The sequence below is a fragment of the Microtus oregoni genome, unplaced genomic scaffold (genome assembly GCF_018167655.1).
Source record: "Microtus oregoni isolate MIOR12 unplaced genomic scaffold, Mior012 000015F_ref0000493, whole genome shotgun sequence".
Classification (NCBI taxonomy): Eukaryota; Metazoa; Chordata; class Mammalia; order Rodentia; family Cricetidae; genus Microtus; species Microtus oregoni.
In genome coordinates this window covers 18,743,920-18,765,490 of record NW_024543074.1, presented here as the reverse complement: position 1 = coordinate 18,765,490, position 21,571 = coordinate 18,743,920, and the positions used below count along the sequence as shown (strand labels likewise).

Genomic DNA, 21,571 nt, shown 5'->3' with positions numbered 1-21,571 from the left:
CCCGCGAGCGGCCCCGAGCGGCCTCGCGCAGCGGAAGCGCCGCCCCGCCCTGCCCTGCCCATCGCGCCCCGCCCCCCGCCGCTTGATTGACAAGGGACGGGGGGCGGGTACACGCTCTAATGGCGCCCTGGTCAGAGCGAGTGGAACCTGTGGCGCCGCCTACCTAGCTGCTCCCCCGGCCTCTGTGCTGCGCCGGCTCGGACGCTTCCTCAGGAAACAAGTGGAGGCTTTAGTAGAAACTCGTGAATATGTCGCTAAGCGCTTCCCACTGCTAATCTCAGGCGCTGCATTATCTGTCCTGCCAGAGGAGGAAGTGGAGGGACACGGGGAAATCTCTCCCTCCCAGAACCGAAGCTACAGCTCTGGCCTGCAATCGTCGCTCTACTACCTCCCTAGTAAATGCCAACCGAGTCAGGCATTTTGGGAGGCTACTGTGACCCAGGCGCCACCACCTAGATACTTTAAGGAGGGAGGTAAGAGGGAGGCCCAAGTAATGAACCAGCTAGTTCTACAGGGATCTTGGCAGAACTCCAAGGCGGGTGTTGACACGCATTCTCCGCAACGTCCACTGATACACAACCCACTTGGCCAGTGCTAAATTGTGTGCTTCGACGTGTTAAGTAAGAGGGTGTGACCATGTGCAGTAAAACCTTGTCCCTGAGGAGCGTCACGTTCTTGTAGTCCCAGCTACTGGAGAGGCTGGGGAATGAGGATTGCTTGGAATGGGGAGCTAGAAGCCAAACTAGACAAGAAGGCAGTAAAAATAAACCTTTGAACACTGACATTTAGATATGCAGTAATTTTCACGTGTCACGACATGGTCTGTATTTTTTTTCTAACTATTTAAAAAGGCAAAAGTGATCTGTTGGAAAACCCATACAAAAACTGGTTGGAGTTGAGTCCATAACCCAAGGTGTCAGCTGTGTAAATTGTCTTTACCAGGACTAGTTACTGTCCGGGATTGTCTCAGAATTATGCAATGAGTCCGAATTAGAGGCCAGATCTCAGATGTTCTGGGCCAGACTTCTGCTCTTCCTACACGTGGTCTGGACTCAGGGACATGCACCTGTAATCCTGGCGCCTGGGGGATCAGGAGCTCAAAATAATTCTCTGGGGGCAGACATAGTAGGTCTGTGGGCAACCTGAGTGAGTTCTATGAGACCCTGTTGAAAGGAGGTAAGGTGAAGAAAAGAGGAAATAAAAGAACACTTGAAAGTAAGGAAAGTAGCTGGTTGATGGTGGCTCAGGCATTTAACCCCAGCACATGGAAGGTGGCAGAAACAGGCAAATCTCTGAGTTCGAGGCCAACCTGGTCTATAAACCAGCATGGTGGTGATGGCACAGGCCTTTAATCCCAGGGAAGCAGAGGCAGGCGAATCTCTGTGAGTTCAAGGCCATCCTGGTCTACAGAGTGAGTTTCAGGACAGTCAGAGATACACAGAAAAACCCTGTCTCAAAAAGAAAAAAACAGCAGAAGTTTCACAACAGTCAGAGCTACACAGAGAAATCCTGCTTCAAAAAATAAATAAATAAGAAAGTAAAGAAAATAGAAGAGAGACACTTTTGAAAGAAAAACAAGGGGAACAGCCAAGAGAACTGGTTTTATCCTAAAGATAAAGTCGCCTGGTCCTCAGTAGATAGTTCTTACCGGTTTAATGAATTGAAGCATTAACTAAGTAAGCAGAAAGCAGCAGGCCAAAGTAGGAAAGAACAGTGCTATCTCAGATAGGACAAAGTGGGAAAGAACCAACTAGGAGATAGAAACAAAGGAGACTCTTTAACAACAGATAGATGAGTGTTGCTCAGAAGACAGGACTGCAGGCTATCTGAGACAGGGATTTGACTCCCAGAACCCACATGGCAGCTCACAACCCTCACAACCATTTGTAACTCCAGATACAGAGGATCTCGTGTCCTCTTCTTGCCTCTGCAGGTATGTATGTATGTACATAGATATATATATACACACATATATACATATATGTATATATACCTACATATACACACATATAGGTATATATATGTAAATATATATTTGCAGATAAAAAATTCATATACATTGTTAAGTTGGGAGCGTAGCCCCCAGCCCCTGTCATCTGTCCGAGCCATCCAACCTGGCCTGGAAGTTGCATTGCTCTGGACTCCAAATCCCAGATTGCCAGGTCCTGACACCCTCCCACACCACTCCCACAGGATATTTAAGTGTGCACCCAGAAGAGAAACACATGGTTTTCCAGTCTGCTGGTCTGCATGGGCTCCCTGCTTTCCTGTCTCCCTGCCATGTGCTCAGCCACCCGAGCGTGTCATTCTTAATAAAACGATGGGCATTTTGATTTGGTTTGATTTGACCTAATTGGATTTCTTGTGCCGGCAGAGCTGCCCTTTTCTTATTATTTTTACTAAAAACACATAAAATAAAAATAAATGGTAAATCTTTTTTTAAAATATGTTAAAGAGCAAGAAAGACTAGAGAGTTGGCTCAGTGGTCCAAGAGCACTGGCTGATCTTCCAGAGGACCCAGGTTTAATTCCTAGCACCTACAAGGTAGCTCACAACTGTGTATAACTCCAGTCCTGGAGATCTGATGGCCTTTTCAGACATACATGGAAGCAAAACACTCATTCACATAAAATAAAATAAAAATACCTTTTTTTAAAAAGCAAGGGCCTTGCAGTGGTGGCACATGCCTTTAATCCCAACACTTGGAAGGCAGAGGCAGGCAGATCTCTTTGAGTTCAAGGTTAACCTAGTCTACAAGAGTTAGACAGTTCCAGGACAGTTAGGACTGTTACACAAAGAAACCCTGCCTTGAAAAACCAAAAAGAAAAAAAAAAAAGAGCAAGGGCCCACTGGGTGTTGTAATAGGAGCAGCGGGGCTGCGTCCCCGGCACCCGGCCACCCGCACGGCTAGCTTTACCCGAAATAATTACATGGAAACTGTATTCTTTTAAACACTGCCTAGCCCATTAGTTCCAGTTTCTTATTGGCTAGCTCTTACATATCGATCTAACCCATTTCTAATAATCTGTGTAGCTCCACGAGCTGGCTTACCAGGAAAGATCTTAACCTGCATCTGTCTGGAGTGGGAGAATCGTGGCGACTCCTCAATCTGCTTCTTTCTCCCAGCATTCGTTCTGTTTACTCCGCCTATCTAATTTTATGTCCTATTAAAGGGCCAAGGCAGTCTCTTTATTTAACCAATGAAATTAACACAAAACAGAAGACTCTCCCCCATCAACTGGGCAGTAGTGGTGCATGCTTTTATTCCTAAAACTTGTGAGGCAGAGGCAGGCAGATCTTTGAGTTATAGGCCAGCCTGGTCTATAGATCAAGGTCCATAGCAGCCAGGACCACACAAAAAAACCCTCTCTCAAAAAGTCTGAATGAGCCGGGCTGTTCATCCCAGCACTTGAGGCAGAGGCAGGCAGACCTCTGTGAGTTCGGGGCCAGCCTGGTCTACAGTGCTAGTGCCAGGACAGGCTCCAAAGCTACATAGTGAAACCCTGTCTTTAATACCTGGGAAAAAAACCAAAAATACTGCCCCAATGGTTCTACATGCAGAATAAAAGTCTCAGTGACCCATTAGATAGATAGATAGATAGATAGATAGATAGATAGATAGAATAAAGTCCAAATGGGAAGAAAAAAAAACCAAAGGCCTACAAATTCAGGATAAGGAATATTGCCTTAGCCAGGCATGCTGACATGCCTGTAATTCCAGCATTCAGAATGCCAAAGTAGAAGGAGCAGCTGAGGCCAGCCTGGCCTACATAGAGTTGAAGGCCAGGCCAGTCTGAACTACCCACTAAGAGCCTGTTTCAAACAGCCAAGAGTTATGCTAGTAATGTAGGCCAGTGATAGAAGGCTTGCCTAGTATCTTAATTGCTGTTCTATTGCTGTGAAAAGATCATGGCTCAGGCAATTCTTACTGCATTTAATTGAGGGCTTGCTTACTGTTTCGGAGGGTTATTTCATGATCGTCCTGTCAGAGAAATGTGGCAGCAGGCAGGCAGATATGGCGCTGGAGCAGTATTTCAGAGCTCACATCTGATCCATAAATTACAGGGCCTGGAGGACCTTTTGACATCTCAAAGCCTATCTCCAGTGACATACTTCCTCTAACAAGGCCACACCTCCTAATTCTTCCCAAACAGTTCCAGTAACTAGAGGCCAAACACTGAAATACATGAGCCTATGGGGACCGTTCTCATTCAGACCAGCACACCTAGCCTGTCCAAGGCTCTAGGGTCAATATCTAGCACCAGCAGAAACAAACACAGCAAAGGCAGTGAGTGAGGCTCATGCACTGCCATTTATAAACCAAAATTTTAGGAAAATAAATGGTAAGTGGGGCATGGATCCATCTTATCTGGCTTACGACAATGAAGAGCCTGGCATACACTAAATCCTCAAAAACATTTATTCAGTGAAATAAATATATACAATACAGGGTGAAGAGCAGAATAAATCAGAAAAAAACACGTGACATTAATACAGTTATGATAATTATGAGGGAGGCTTGAATTAGGATAGTGAGTGACCATTAGGTTTGACAGTAAAAAGAAGGGAAAAGGTAGTCAAAAAGATCAAGAGAATAGTAGGACTTTGGCAAAAAAAAAAAAATTAAAAAAAAAACAAAAACAAAAGAACTCAGTAAAGTCCAGGAATAATTAAATGTTTGTGTTTGGGATTTCTTTCTTTCTTTTCTTAATTTTATCTATTCATCTGTTTATCCATCTAATTTTTTTTTTTTTTTGGTTTTTCGAGACAGGGTTTCTCTGTGGTTTTGGAGCCTGTCCTGGAACTAGCTCTGTAGACCAGGCTGGTCTCGAACTCACAGAGATCTGCCTGCCTCTGCCTCCCGAGTGCTGGGATTAAAGGCGTGCGCCACCACCGCCCAGCTATCTATCTAATTTTATATTTATTCTATGTATACCATGTGTAGAAGTCACAGGAAAGCTTGCAGAAGTCAGTTTTCCACTTTCTACCATGTGGGTTCAGGGAATCAGAAACAGGTTATCAGCCTTGGTAGGAAGTACCTTTACCCACTCATTGACCTTGGTTTTGTTGTTTGCTTTTGAGACAAGTTCTCTCTGTCTGTCTCTGTGTCTGTCTCTCCATAACCTTGACTGCCCTGGAATTATGTAGACCAGGCTGGTCACAGACTCACAAAGATGAGCCTGTTTCTGCAGGGCTGTGCCACCACATCTGGCAGGCCCCACTGTTTGTTTATTTGGTTTGGTTTTGGTTTTTCGAGATAGGGCCTCTCTGTGTAGTTGTTGCTGTCCTGGAACTCTCTTTGTAGACCAGACTGACCACGAACTCAGAGATCTGCCTGCCTCTGCTTCGAGTGCTGGGATTAAAGACATGTGCCCCCACTGCCCAAAGCCCTATTCTTTTTAACCTTACAGTATAGACTCCTAAAGAGTGAATTGTCTTGTTCCTAGAAGTAAGAAAGAAAGAGAATCCAGAGGCAGTAAGTACAGACGTTGGCTGGCCATGGGGCAGGGATTATTATGAGGATCCAGAGGTATCGATGGAATTAGCTTTCCCAAGCAAAAGGGATAAGCAGGGTATATATTGGCACCAAAATGACAAGAGAAAAGGATTTTGAATCAAAAAGGGACTTGAGAGGAAAGGCGAGGGCTGGAAGTTTAAATACCGCTAAGCATTGGGCACAGTTCCGTGAGGACAGCACAAGCCTAGGATGTGCAAGGCCCAGCACTGCACAAAAACAACCAAAAAGAGGAACTTCAGAGGTGGCTCAGCAGTTAAAAGTGCCTACTGCTCGGGCAGAGGAACTGAGTTTGGTTCCCAGTGACCATAGATGGTGCCTCCTGATCCCCTTGTTTCTCCAGGGGAATCTGATGCCTCTGGCCCTCTCAGACTCTTCACTCAGATTAGCATTCCACACACAGACACACACGTAATTAAGACTAGTAACAATAAACTTTAAAAAAGTTGGTTATGGTGACACACATCTTTAATTACAGCACTCAAGAGACAAAGGCAGGTGGGTCTCTGTGAGTTCAAGGACAACCTGGTATATGCGTGGAGTTCCAGGGCAGCCAGGACTACGTGGACCCTGTCTCAAAAACAACAACAAACAACTCACCACCAAAAGGAAACATCTCTAAGCTGCAGTTTCTTTTTGCTTTGTTTGTTTTCTTTGGTTTTGTTTTCGAGACAGGGTCTCTCTGTGCAGCCCTGGCTGTCCTAGAACCGCTCTGTAGACCAGTCTTGGCTTGAACTCACAGAGCTCCATCTGCCTCTGCCTTCCAGCTAGTTTCTCTTTTAAACTGACCAGCAGGAAGGGAGAATGTGGAAGCGCATACTTGTAAAGACTGGATCCTATGGCTGGCTCTGCAGAAGCCCACACTCGTACCCAAAGTGTTTAAGAGCAACTGGGATGAAAAACAGCCATGAGCCCTCCACTTGCTCTCACAGTCCAGCCACGGCCACACGTACGTCAACAAAAAATGTGTGACATGAGGCATCAAGTGCAATGGAAGCCCAGAAACCTTACGTTTAAACCACAAAACTTTGGCTGAGGTGGAGGAAGTAGATGTGTGTGCAGAGGTTTTAGAGAAAGTAAGCCCCAAGCTGGTTCTTTCAGGGTTGGTTCCTTGTGTTTCTCGTCTTTCCTTTCCAAAAATCTGTCAAATAATAGTCATTAATAGTAAAGGAATAGGAGAACCACCGGAGGATGAGAGTACGCAAAAGATTATCAGAGAGGCCCGGAAATGGTGGGAAATTGAAAAGCAGATGGAAGAGGTGTAACTGCTCATGCCAGCAAAAGGAAGTTACATCCTAACCTGCAGAGAGGAACCACTCACAACTGGGCCAACTACTGCAGATATATACATATTTGAGATAGGGTCTCATGTGGCCCGTGTTAGCTTGAAACTAGCTATGCAGTCAGTGAAGGATAATCTTGAACTTCTAATTTCTGCCTGTACTTCCTAAGGGTTATGACTACAGGTGTGTGCCACCACACCTGACTAGCCCCAAATGATGCTTACCACTTTAAAAACATAGATATTTATTTTTATGTGTATGGATATTTTTTAATTAATTAATTTATTTATGTATACAGTATCCTGCCTGTAGGCCAGAAGAGGGCATTAGATCTCTATAGGTGGTTGTGAGCTACCATGTGGGTTGCTGGGAATTAAACTCAGGACCTCTGGAAGAGCAGTCAGTAAGTGCTCTTAACTGCTGAGCCATCTCTCCAGCCCTGTGTATAGATATTTTGCCTGCATATGTGTCTGTGCACCCCATCCTTACAGTGCCCATGGGGGCCAGAAGACAGCATTCTAGCCCACTGCGACTGGAGTTACAGTTGGTACAGTGAGCAGCCATATGGGTGCTGACAAGCTCTGGAAGAAGAGCTAGCATTCTTTTTTTTTTGGATTTTTCGAGGCAGGGTTTCTCCGTAGCTTTTGGTTTCTATCCTGGAACTAGCTCTTGTAGACCAGGCTGGCCTCGAACTCACAGAGATCCACCTGCCTCTGCCTCCCGAGTGCTGGGATTAAAGGCATGCGCCACCAACGCCCGGCAAGAGCTAGCATTCTTAACAGCTGAGCCACCGCTCCATTCCCCCCACCATCACACCCTTTTAATGTTGAGTTAGTTTGCCTGTGCGGAGGAGCCGTGCATGCGTGCCTTGTGTGCAGCAGTCAGAGGACAACCCGTGGGAGTCAGCTCTCTAGTTCTCTCCTTTCACTGTGTGAATTCCAGGGACTGAGCTCTGGTCATCAGGCTTGGCAGCAAATGCCTTTCCCTGCTGAGTGAAACCTGCCCTTCCCTTACCCCACTTCCATCACTACCTTCTCTTCTACGGTTGTCCTTACATAACACACCATATACTTTATTGTCACTTTAATTACGGTATCCTACAACTAGTATATAAACTCTAAGAAGATGGCGGTTTTCATCTGTTTGCTCACATATGCCTTGTTGACAGCTGGCCTGGAGCCAGCGTGGGATACTATTTCAGGGATGGATGGGTGGATGATGGAAGTGTACCATGGAAGATAATGGGAGATATTAGCTTGAAGGAGATGATGACCGGTACAAATTAAGAGCTGGTTCTCAAGCTGGGCATGGTGGTGCAAGCTTTTAATCCCAGCACTCGGGAGGCAGAGGCAGGCGGATCTCTATAAGTTCCAGGCCAGCCTGGTCTACAGAGTGAGTTCCAAGACAGCCAGGGCTGCACAGAGAAACTCTGTCTTGAAAAACCAAAGAGTACTTGTTGCTCTTACAGATAGTCCAGCTTTGATTCCCAGCACCCACATGGTCTCTCACCACCTTCTGTAAATCCAGTTCCAATTATGAAATCCAACACCCTTTTCTGATCTCCTCAGGAATCACGCACACGTGTGGTGCATATATAGGCATGCAGGCAAAACATGCACACAAACATAAAATCAAAATAAACTAATTCTTTAATTTTTAAATTTATTTCATCACTTTTTACAATGCTGGAGACTGGATCCAAGACCTTATGCATGACTGGCAAACATTCTGTCCCTGAACTATCTCCTCAGCCCTCAGTGTTCTGACACAGGGGCACCCTACTTGTCTCATTCAGCCTGAGCCTTAAACTTTTTTTTTTTTTTCGAGACAGGGTTTCTCTGTAAACTTTTTTTTTTTTTTAGTTTTTCGAGACAGGGTTTCTCTGTAGCTTTGGAGCTTGTCCTGGCACTAGCTCTTGTAGACCAGGCTGACCTCGAACTCACAGAGATCCGCCTGCCTCTGCCTCCGGAGTGCTGGGATTAAAGGCGTGCGCCACCACCACCCGGCAACTTTTTTTTTTTTTTAAGAAAGGGTTTTTACGCTTAACCCTGGTTCACCTGGAACTTTCTGTGTAGACCGGACTAGCCTTGAACACAGAGCTCCACCTGTCTCTGCTTCCTGAGTGTTGGGATTAAAAGTGTGTGCCCCGAGCCGGGCGGTGGTGGCGCACGCCTTTAATCCCAGCACTCGGGAGGCAGAGGCAGGCGGATCTCTGTGAGTTCGAGACCAGCCTGGTCTACAGAGCTAGTTCCAGGACAGGCTCCAAAGCTACAGAGAAACCCTGTCTCGAAAAAACCAAAAAAAAAAAAAAAAAAAAAAAAAAAAAAAAAAAGTGTGTGCCCCCCCTGCCCTGCTTGGGCCTTGAACTCCTTTTTTATGGAAACAGGGTTTCTTACTTTCTTTCTTTCTTTTTTTTAAAGATTTATTTATTTATTACGTACACAGTGTTCTGTCTGCATGTATACCTGCATGGCAGACGAGGGCGCCAGATCTCATTACAGATGGTTGTGAGCCACCATGTGGTTGCTGGGAATTGAACTCAGGTCCTCTGGAAAAACAGCCAGTGCTCCTAACGGCTGAGCCGTCTCTCCAGCCCCAACAGGGTTTCTTTGTGTTGCTCTGACTGTCCTTGAACTCACTCTGTAGACAGGCTAGTTTGAAACTCACAAACATCTAGCTGGCCTGGAACTCCTAGACCAGGCTGGCCTCGAACTCACAGAGATCAGCCTGCCACTGCCTGCTGAGTGCTGGATTTAAAGATGCGTGCCACCACTGTCCAATCCCCATTGTCAGGTTTTAAATAGTCACTTATTACTATTACTGTTGTTGTTCAGCTTTTAATTTCATTTGTAGTTCAGCCCAGGCTGGTATTGTACTCAATGTATACGTGAGGATGTCCTAGAACTTCTGCTTCTACCTTCAAAAGCTGGTACTACGGGGAGTGCCGTCATGACTAGTTCAGCTTTCTTTTAAAACATGCAAGTAGGAGCTGGAGAGATGGCTCAAGGCTTAAGAGCACTGGCTGCTCTTCCAGAGGACCTGGGTTGATTCCTAGCATCCACATGGTGGGTCACAACTTTCTGCAACTCCAGTCCCAGGGGACCTAACTCACACCTTCTTCTGACCTTCACAGGCACCAAACGTACACGTGGTTCACAGACACTGGTGCAGGCAACACACCCACACACATAAAATTAAATTAAATGGTTCGAGACAGGGTGAATACATCTCACTATGTTACTCAGGCTCACCTTGAATTTGTGAGCTCTAGCACTTCTGCTTTCATCTCTAAACTAGCTGAAACTAGAGCTACGCACCGCCATTCTCGGCTCCATAAGAAAGGTTCTGAGGTTCATCTATGTTGTTCATGTATTACTAGTCGTCTTTATTATTACTAGACAGAATTTTGCTATGCACCCCTGGCAGATCTGGCAGTCATGATTTAGCCCAGGCTAGCTCATCTTACCTCAGCTTCCCAAGTGATGAGATTGCAGGTGTGTGCTATTGTACTTACCTCTTGGGGGTTTAGTTTTGTTTCAATGTTATTATTTTTTAGGGGGCTGGAGAAATGGCTCAATGGCTAAGAGCACTGGCCACTCTTGCAGAGGACCCTGGTTCAAGTCCCAGCTCATAGGTTCATAGTTATCTCTAACTTCAATTCCAAGGGATCTGATGGCCTCTTATGACTTCCATGGGGACCAGTTACACACATGTTGAACAATCATACAATAAAAATAAATAGATTTAAAAATATTTATTTATTTATTTTGAGACAGGGTTTTCTCTGTGTAACGGCCCTAGGTGTTCCGGAACTCACTCTGTAGACCGGGGCTGACCTCGAATTCACAGAGATCTGCCTCCCTCTGCCTCCTGAGTGCTGAGATTAAAGGCATGCTCCACCACTGCCCGGCTAAGTTTATTTATTTTTAAATTATGTGAATAGCTGTGTGTCTGAGTATGGACTTGTGTATGTAAGTGAGTGCCTATGAAATTCAGAAGAGAGCTCGGAACCCCTGGAGCTGGAGTTACAGGTTGTTGTGAGCTTCCAGACTTAGGTGCTGGCAACCAAACTTATGTCCTCTGCAGGAGCAGTGTGCCCTCTTTTTTTTTCTTTTTTTGGGGGGGGAGGAGTTCGAGACAGGGTTTCTCTGTACCTTTGAAGCCTCTCCTGGAGCTAGATCTTGCAGTGTGCACTCCTAACCACTGAGCTATCTCTCCTGCCCTATGATTGTTTTCACTTTTGTGTATAAAATTTATTTATTTTTATTTTATATGAGCAAATGCTTTGCCTGAAAATATTTCTCTTCACTGTTTGTTTGTTTGGTGCCCCACAGACCAGAAAAGGATGATGGATCTTTTAGAACTGGAGTTATAGACAGTTATGAGCTGACATGTGGGTGCTAGTAATTGAATTTGGGTCTTCTGTAAAAGAAGCTGGTGCCCTTAGCTGCTCAGCCATCTCTTTAGCCCCCCCCGCCCCCCATGCTTGGGTTTTTATTGATCTAGTCTTACTTTTTGGCAGTGTTTAGGTTTGATCACACCACCTCGTGAATGGTAGGTACTTTTCCAATAAGCTACCCCCCAGCCCTCGTTTCCTTCTATGCTGAGGGTTCCACTGTATGGTTAAGCCATGGTTATGCCACAGTGTGTTTGCTAACCTCTCTGATGAAAGCGTGAAAGGAGAAGTGCTGTCACGGGTGATCTTATAGAGCTGTTAAACCTTTAACCACGGTCCCAGCGGTTTACGAGTACTTTTTACAATGGTTAAATCATGGGCTGGGTATGTAGCTCAGGGACTAGAGAGGTGACTAGGTTGTGGAGAGTTCTTGTTGCTCTTGCAGAGGACCTGGGTTTGGTTTCGAGCACCAACATGGTGGCTTAAAACTGCCTGTATCCCCAGTTTCAGGGGATTCCATGTCCTCTTCTGGACTCCATAGGAACCAGGTACACACATGTTTGTATACACATAAAATAAAATAATTTTTTTTTTGAGACAGGGTTTCTCTGTGTATCCCTGGTTGTCCTGGAACTCACTCTGTAGACCAGGCTGTCCTTGAATTCAGAGATCTGCCTGCCTCTTCCTTCCAAGTGCTGAGACTAAAGTCGTGCATTCGCTACCACCACCCGGCTTTTCTACCTCTTCCTAGTTTGTTTATTTATTTATTTATTTATTATTTATTTATTTATTTATCTACTTACCTACCTACCTACCTATCTACCCATCCATTCATTTCTTTCTTTATCTATCTATTTACTTACTTATTTATTTGACAGAAAATCTTGGCTGAACAGGAGCTCTCTATGTAGAACATGCTGTACTGTGGTGTGCACCACAACTTCCGGGCTTCAAAAATATAATTTTTGGAATGGCTAAAGTCTAAGTCTTAATTCTGCCACCAAATGACTTGGTAACTTTAGACAAATCACGTCCTCAATGGTCAATCTTGGCCACCTAATTGTGAATCTCCAAAATTCCACTAGGACTCCGGGAGATAAGAGGCTCTGTCAGCTGCTGAATCGCTAAACGAACTAGTTTGGTCTTCGTGGCTCACCGTAGACACCGCCTCCAGAAGCAGTCAGTGGCTCCGCCCCCTGCTCTCCGGACGGCGCGAAAACCCAATTGACAAGAACTCCCGCCGAAGCCCCGAGGCCTGAGCAGCGTTCGGTGTGTGGCGCCCACCGGGGCCCGGAGCTCCAACGCTGAGCCTGGAGCGCCTATCTCGGGGGCACTGTGTACTGTGCAGCCGCTCGCGCGGGGCCTGCACCCGCGCTTTCTCGCCGTCTCTGAGCCTGGCTCGACGGCCCTGGGCCCATCCTCTCACTCGGGTCCGGCTGGTGGGCTCTGGGGGACCCGTGGCGGCCCCCGCGGCCCCCTCATCTTGCTCCCACTGGACCGGCCGTCTCTATGGCCTCCAGTCAGGCAGCGCCGGACCGCTGGAGGTCCTAGGATCTGGGGCTCTGGGAGGCAGGGATCATGGTGGGGGTCCTGGCCATGTCGGCGGCTGCAGCTCCTCCTCCAGTAAAGGACTACGAGATTGAGGTGAGAGGGAAGATCTGTCAAGTTTCTTTCTGCCTGCGTTGGGGAATAGTGGCGTGGGGGTGGTGGGAGTCCTGCTTGCTTCTGGGATGGAGAAAGGAGTGAGTGATGTGATGATCCACAGCTCCAATTTGGTGTGGGATGGTTGTCTCGGGGTGTCGTGCTAAGCCCTCACACTGGAATTTTAAAGAAAACTTCAGACTCGGTGTAGGATCAGGGTTTAAAAACCACAGTTCCCGGGTCCTGAAACATTGGTGGAATGAGATGTCATCAAGGATCTCAGATTCAAGTTCTTTGTTCGTGATGTGGAATCATAGAACGGCGAAAAAGATAAGAGCTTTAAATTCAGTTAGTCCGTACAAATACCTGTCCTAGGAATTCCACTTAGAATGTCATTTAAGAATCAAGCGGGGTACTTGAGTTAAGAGTCTTTGTGACACATTCTGTATTTACCGTGTTTCAGAGAATACACTAAGCTGGGAGAGTGCTTAATATGGGAAGCCCTGGTTTCCAGAAAGAAAGAAAAATATACTAAGCAACCATAATGATATTCTATGCCATTAAGAGTTAAGAGAGCTGGGCGGTGGTGGTGCACTCCTTTAATCCCAGTTCTCGGAGGCAGAGGCAGCTGGATCTCTGTGAGTTCGAGGCCAGCTACAGAGCTAGTTCCAGGACAGCTAGGACTGTTACACAGAGAAACCCTGTCCCCCAAAAAGGTGGTTAGGAGCTTATAGTATATGGCTGGTATCTATATGTAGATACAGAAATACCCAAGCTGGATTCGGACCTACTTATCTCTTGTCACCACTTTGCGAGTGCTGGAATTACAGGCTTGTGCCTCTGTAGCTGCCATGGTTTTTATACACCATATCTCACACTAGCGTTCTAATGAATGTGTCTGCTGCCTTTGAAGCGACCTAAGATGTGTGTTCACTTAAATTCTCTTTTTTGCTGTTGTTTTTGTTTTTCAATCTGCCATGTGGTTGCTGAGACTTGAACTAGGGTCCTCTGGAAGAGCAGAAAGTACTCTTAACCCCTGAGCCATCCCTCCAGCCCCATCGCACGAATATTTCTACTTTCTACAGCTCTTCAGTCACTACTGTGCCCTGGTTATCCTCAGCCATGCTCCTTTCCAGGGGAAGTTGCTGGTTTTCGTGCTTCTCTGTTGTCACAGCTCTGTTGGGATCAATCCTACTCACAGAGACACGTCAAACCAAGGGGAACAAACAAGAACGGAAAATGAAAAAAATAGAGAGTAAAACAAAGTTCTGTAAAATTAATCCCCTGTCGTTTTTCTCTTTAATTAGTTCAAAAATTCTAACTCTTAATTTTTATAATCAAGTAACTGTTTTTGACTGCAGATTTTCTATTTTTTATTTTTTGCTAAGTCAAGGGAATTATTTAGCTTGTCTCAGGTGTAAAGGACTTTGGGTATTGAATTTGATTTTGTGATGGTCAGTTTTATCAGTCTTTGGCTTATGGTTTCTGCTTTTGGTACCCGTCTTAGAAAGTCTACTTTTTGGGGCCGGAGAGATGGCTCAGTGGTTAAGAGCATTGCCTGCACTTCCAAAGGTCCTGAGTTCAATTCCCGGCAACCACATGGGGGCTTACAACCATCTGTAATAAGATCTGGTGCCCATTTCTGGCCTGCAGACATACACACAGACAGAATACTGTATACATAATACATAAATAAATATTTAAAAAAAAGAAAGTCTACTTTTTAATAGTGGTATTTACTCTTTAATGTGGTAAGGGCTTTTTACATATCTTTGCATAATAACCCTGTGATAAGGTATTATTATTTCTGTGAAACATGATTGAGTTCCAGGACAGACCAACAGTGAGACTTTTAGACTCCAAATAATAATAATAATAGATAAATAAGATTTCAAAAATTTGTGGGCCACCATACCTGATCTATGGGAAAATCTTACATCTGAGCTTAGTGGCACACACCTTTAAGATCCAGGAACCAGTAGATCTTTGTGAGTCTGAGGCAAGCCTGGTCTGCATATCAAGTTCTAGGACAACCAGGGCTATGTAGAGAGACACTGTTTCAAAAACAAACAAAATAATTGAAAAGTAGGCCAAATTAGTTTTGTTTGTTTGATACAGGGTTTTGTGGGGTGGGGGGTAGTGGTTTTGAGACAGGGTTTCTCTGTAACAGCCCTGGCTGTCCTGGAACTCAGTTTGTAGACCAGGCTGGCCTCAAACTCACAGAGATCCACCTACTTCTGCCTCCCAAGTGCTGGGATTAAAGACATGTGCCACCACTGCCCAGCTTAAGTCACAGTTTTAAAAAGGTAATTTAAGATTTCTATACTAGTAGATGTCAGGACTGGTACTTGATCTTAGATCTGACTTGAGTGTCTGTTGTGTGATGCCTCTGAAACCACATCAAAACTTTATAGAGCCGGGCGGTGGTGGCGCACGCCTTTAATCCCAGCACTCGGGAGGCAGAGGCAGGCGGATCTCTGTGAGTTCGAGACCAGCCTGGTCTACAAGAGCTAGTTCCAGGACAGGCTCCAAAACCACAGAGAAACCCTGTCTCAAAAACCAAAAAAAAAAAAAAAAAGAAAAAAACCTTTATAGAAAATAATAATAGATCTCATTTGTTATTTCAACATGTATAGTATTGCTTGTATTTTATGTCATTTATCTAATTGGCCAGAATTTGTCCCACTGTCACCTCTTACTCTTTTGCCTGTTAATTTGAATGTTACTTTTACCACTTAACAAGTTCTTTTAAAAAATTATTTGCTATGTTTTTAAATTTATTGTATATGCAAGGGTCAGCATATATGTGAAGGTCAGAGGGCAACTTGTGGGAAGAGGACCTCCCTTTTTATCATGATCCTGGGAATTGAACAAGGTCATCGAGCTTGGTGGCACCTACCTTTGCCTGCTGAGCCGTGTCAAGGGTCCCCTTGTCTGGTTCTGCTTTTCAGACACACTTCATTGAGCTTCTTGCCTACTCATGCAGCATCGTACTATGCTTTTAACCATGGTAGCTTTGTTAATTCATTTGAATTTTCTCAAAATAAAATCCTTGTTACTTGTCCTTAAAAATAATGTTTTTGTTATTTTGGCGGATATTTTATCAAATAAACTGAGAAGTTAGATTGATAGTAGGATGGTAATATAGCTCAGGGGTAAATTTTTAATATTGTAAGACTTGGGGTTCAGTGAAGCAAAAGACAGAAAATGTTGAGGGCTGAAACAGTAGCTCAATTGGCAGAGTGCTTGTACCACAGGGAGTGAGTGGGATGTGTATGGAAACTAATGGAGTTGTTTGTTTTTGAGACAGCCTTATATAGACTAGGCTGGCCTCAATCTCAGAGACATCTGCCTTTCTCTGTCTCCTGAATGCTGGGATTAAAGGTATATGTGGCCATGCCCAGTCAATAATTATTTTGCAACCAATATAGTAGTATGCATTTTCAGTTATGCAAGTTAGTGATATATTTATAAACTCATTTTCATCATTTTGCTTTTATATACATATGTTATAGTCACTGTTTTCTTGTTGTGTAAAGAGACACTGGGACCAAGGCAACTTAAAAAAGAAAACATTTCATTGGGTATCGTTTACAGTTTCAGAGGTTTAGTCCATTGTCATGGCAGGGAGCATAGCAATTCTCCTGGTGCTTGGAGCAGTAACTGAGAGCTACATCCTGATCTGCAGGTCAAGAGAGAAAGAGACTGGGCCTGGCATGGGCTTTTGAAATCTCAAGGCCTGGGCTGGAGAGATGGCTCAGTGGTTAAGAGCATTGCCTGCTCTTCCAGAGGTTCTGAGTTCAATTCCTGGCAACCACATGGTGGCTCACAACCATCTGTAATGAGGTCTGGTGCCCTCTTCTGGCCTGCAGACATACACACAGACAGAATATTGTATGCATAATAAATAAATAAATATTAAAAAAAAAAAAGAAATCTCAAGGCCTACCCCCAGTGACACACTTTCTCCAAAGAATTCAAATATATGAGCCTGTAGGGTCATTGTTATTCAATCCACCACAACGTATCTTCTTAATTTAGTGGATTTCTAGGGCAGGTTTAAGGGTCTTTATAAGTACTTTAAGACTTTAAAGTACTTTATAAGTACTTTAAGACTTGTTTCTGTGAGTTCTCATCCTGTAGCCCAGGCTGGCCTGAACAGTGTGCAACCTTGGAGGTTTTTCTGTTTGCTGAAGTCCTCCTGCCTCAGCTTCCAAGGTACTGGAACTATAGGTATGAGTTACCATATCCAGCTCTTGTTTATAGTTAACGCCTACAATACACATAGAAACAAAATGAGAAATAATGTCCTTCTAATGATATGTTTAGTCATTCTGATCTAGTAAATTCAGAACAGTAAGGTATTTCCTTGCTCTAGTAGCAAGGTTGTTTCATACCATTCACACATAGTCAAGAAAACAAATATAGATCATAGACAATCAGACCAGTTAGTTTTCCCCGTGCTCCCTAATAGGTTTCACAATTCATATCCCCTGTACTCTAAGGTAAACCAATGAAACCTTTAGAAAATCCTTGTACAGCCAGTAATGGGACCATTATTGTTAGTGAGCCAGCAGCCAGATGAGTCCCAGTCATACCCAAGATGCATCAAAAGTCTGTTTGCTCTAAGGATATAGAGAGCAGTGTTAAATCTATGTCAGTCCATGTTCAAGTAGAGTCTGCTTTTAGAAGTTGATTATTTTTTCCAGTTATGACATTGATTTTTTTTTTCCAAACAGTGTCTCATGTAGCCTTGACTGTCTTCAAACTCACTAAATTCACCATGAGCTTCTGATGCTCCTGCCTCTATCTCCTCAGTGCTGTGATTGCGGGCACATGCCACCATGCTTGGTTTTACCTAATGGTGGGAACCAAATCTAGGGTTTTCTGCATGCCTACGCAGTTATTCTCCCCAGCCCTAGTTATGACAATGAAAATTATGTTTTCCTTGATAGTATCATCTCGTTCGTGGTTGCCTACCTTGAGCCTTTTGTCTCTTCCTAGCAGCCAGTGCTTTGTCTAGTCTTCATCAACCATACCTGGACTCATTGTAATCTCTGTTTAGCTTGCCTGGGTGCAAGTATCACTGCTGACTACAAGTGGCTAACACAAACTTGACTGTCCTTAGTGTCATAGCATCTTGATTGTGTGAGGGTGATGGCTACTGCAGGCAGTGACTTATAGTAGAAAATTAAAACAGTAGACTTATGGCAAGTGTTTTTTGGTGGTCCTGGGTTTCTTAAATAAATATTTCTTAGAGATACTTGGAATGATGTTTTGTTTTTTTATTTTTAGATTTATTTCTTATGTATACAGTGTTCTGCTTGCATGTAAGCCTGCAGGCTGGAAGAGGGTACCAGATCTTGATGGTTGTGACCCACCATGTGGCTGCTGGGAATTGAACTCAGGACTTTGGAAGAGCAGCCAGTGCTCTTAACCACTAAGCCATCTCTCCAGCCTGATGTGTTTATTTTTACCAGAGAGTAAAGCAGAATGGATTGTTTGTAGGGGTCCTACCCTGTGTAACAAGAGCCTTCGAGGGCCAGCCCCAAGACCCTCTCAAGGTTCAGAGAGGAAACAGCAAAGGATAGCTGAGGATGAATGTGCCATGCTTTTCCGACTCAGTTTCTTTATTGTTCTGCTTCTACTCCAGTTTTTCTGTCTTACTTTGAATTCCTCCTAGCTTCTTCTTTTAGTTTCTTTCCTCTAGCCTCAAAACTCTTATAGGAGCCTTGAAGAGATAAAAAAAAAAAAAATTACAGGAGTTACCTCTACTTGGCCAAAAGCACATCCCTAGGGTAAGTGATTAGGAGTTGAGTCATTGCCATGGCAACATAAGGGTTTCAGGAATAAAACTGTAACTAGACAGGGAGGCACAGTGCCCAGTGACAAACTTTGAGACATAGGTCTATTGTTAACATACCGGCAAGTGAAGAATTGGCATGCTTTTCTTAGGGTGCTTTGTGTAGTAACCGTGGTTGGGCATTGTGACTCTGACCTTGAGCATAGCTGTAAGGTTTTAAAGTTATGATCTATTTACAAAAAGCCTGTAGTCTAGTTTGAACTTGCTTTGAATTGAAAGTGAGCTAATTGTATGCAGTTAGTCTAAGCAAAAGAGCAAAGCAGGCTTTTAAATGTCTATAGTCCTCATGGGACAAATAGATGGAGTTATGAAGCATGTCCTAATATATGCTATATATCAAAATTATACAGCCAAATGAAAAGTCATCTTCCTGACCACCCACAGATATATGTGCCCATAAGATTGAGATGCAATCATGAGATTACATATACACATTACATGAAAATGCATGTTAATGGGAAGCTATCATAACTGTTATTGCACAGGTGAAATTACAGATGACCTAAGTTCAAATCTTCAGCAAGTCAGGTATGGCCATATAGGCCTATAACTTCAGTATTAGGGGGAAGCAAAGAAAGGAGGATTGCAAGGCTGAAAGTGACAGAGTAGGACACCTGACATCTTTCTCCAGCCTCTGCATGCATCCTTGTATACACATATGTGTGTACATCACACATACCTCACATGTATATACACAAATAAAGCAGCCTTTTGTAGTTTTTCTGCCCAGTTATTTAAACTGTTAAATCTGTTTACAGTTCATATTTCATATTATTTTACTTGAAATAAATGTGTTTTTCTTTTTTTTAAATTGCTAGCCTTGCAAAAAGCGGAGAAAAGATGATGACAGCTCTTCCTGTGAAACAATCACCAAATATTTATCACCAAAAGAGAAGACTGGAGACAAAGTTTTCTCTCCACCAAAACCCAGTAATATTCTTCATTATTTTAGAAAGACTTCACCCACAGATGAGAAGCTACAGTTGACAAAGGAGTGCACGATAAAGCCATCTCCCTCATTGCTTATTGGCAATAGCAAAGACCATAAGACACCTTTGGAAGTGCTCTCAAATACGGAATTTAAGAAGAAAAGAAAGAGAGTTAATTTATCTCATCAACTGAATGATATTAAAATTCAATCGCCGGTTGGAATTAGTAGTGATAGTAAGAAGGACTGTGGTTTGAGTGATTTTGTGGAAAGTAGTGCTGATGTTTTCCTTTATAAGAAAGATGTAGAGGTTCTTGTAGAAAGCCTTCAAGACAGGAGAAATCAACCAAATACAATTACCTCCAAAAAAAACTTCCAGAAAGTCAACCCTAACAAAGGTACCACAAAAAATGATGGCAAAATGTTGAGAAAAAGGAAGCACAGCAAGGTACTAGATCTGTCTGAAAGTTTACCCTTGGCGGACGACATAAATCTGCTTAAGAAAGGTGGCAAAGAGAGTAAACCTTCCCTGGCCAATGAAAATGAGAGGACAGCAAATCATGTAGACTCCAGGGCTTGTGCAACCAAAACGATGGATTTAAACAAGACTACAATAACAGTCTCCTATGAGGAATTTTTAAAAAGTCAAAAGGCAGCTAGAGTGGAAGAGATACCTGACCCTGCAGTGCCAGCTTGTGTTCCTTCTGGATCTGGTGAAGCAGTCAAAAGTAGTTCTGAAGGTGAATCAGAAAGTTGTGAATTTTCTCCACGGGTACACCTTAAGACAGTTACTGTTCTTGCACAAGTTCACCCCACTCCCCCCAAAAAGAAAGGGAAAATAGCCCAAATTTTTTTGAAACAGAAACAGCTTGATCTGGAGAGTAGCCGCTCTGATCCAGAAAATGAACAGATAGTTCAGAAAAGGAAATCAAATGTTGTTGTCCAGGAGGGCCAATTAGAACTGGCTGTGCTGGAAGCCGGGAGCTCTGAGGCTTCAGTACCAAAGTGTAGCATGGAAGAGAGACAGCAGTTCATGAGAGCATTCAGGCAGCCACCATCAGAAATGCTCAGAAATGGGTTCAAGAAACCTTTGGAGAAGCAGAAAGATCCAAATGAAAAACTTGCAAATGAAGAAGGTGATAATGGTTCTGAAAAAGTCATAGAAAATCTTAATATCCAAATAGTTTCAAATCCTGGCAGTTCACAGACACACACTGATAAAGCAAGTTTTCCTAAGGAGAAAAGTAAAAAACTGAAGAAAAGGGGTAAGAAAACGATTGGCACTAGGCCCACTCCAGGTGGAAACAGAGAAGAAAGTATGCAAAAGGAAGAAACATCCTTTTCCCCAAAAGATAAACAAAAGCAAAATAGCCTTCGAAGGAGTTTAAGACAGAAGTCAGAAGTTTTCAAAAGCAATTCATTACTTAATAGTGAAAGTCTTGTTTGTGAGGATACAGCACATAACTCTCTAAAAATGTCTCTGGGTGACAGAAATAAATCAAGAAAATCCAGCACATCAATCCAGGATATGGTTACACATTCCGAAGCTGAGCCTGAAAACAGGCTGCTGAACGTTTCCACACCCAAACGAACCAGGAGCTCTCTAAGAGGTAGCTGCACGCCTACCGTAGTCACCCTTAGAGGTACTGAGTCTGAGGATGGCCAGGACACTAGTCCAGTGAAGGCTTCCACTCCAAAAGCAGCCAGCATGTCAGAAAAGCACAGCTTGTACACAGCGGAATTAATAACAATACCCTCTGATTCGGAGAGCCCCATTAGGTAAAGTTTTGTTTTTCTTCTCAGTTTGGAACATTCTACATGTATTATTAATTGGGAAGGAAAATTCTTCAAGCATTGTAGAGTTCATTTATTTTTTAGAATAGATTATACATAGTTTTTTTTTTTATTGTTGTTGTTTTTAATGTGTATAGAACCCTGAGGATTG

General features: G+C 43.7%; 1 protein-coding gene across 2 annotated transcripts in view; it reads left to right on the top strand.

Annotated features, from left to right (window-relative positions):
• Nucleotides 1-12,428: 12,428 nt before the first annotated feature.
• The window catches only part of Atad5 (ATPase family AAA domain containing 5), a 50,206-nt gene continuing 41,063 nt past the window's right edge, over nt 12,429-21,571 (top strand). For both annotated transcript variants that reach the window (XM_041663821.1, XM_041663820.1), the window contains exons 1-2: nt 12,429-12,838; nt 19,517-21,405. In XM_041663821.1, coding sequence (XP_041519755.1) covers nt 12,773-12,838; nt 19,517-21,405 — 1,955 coding nt within the window. In that variant the 5' untranslated portion in view covers nt 12,429-12,772. The remainder of the gene's footprint in view (nt 12,839-19,516; nt 21,406-21,571) is intronic.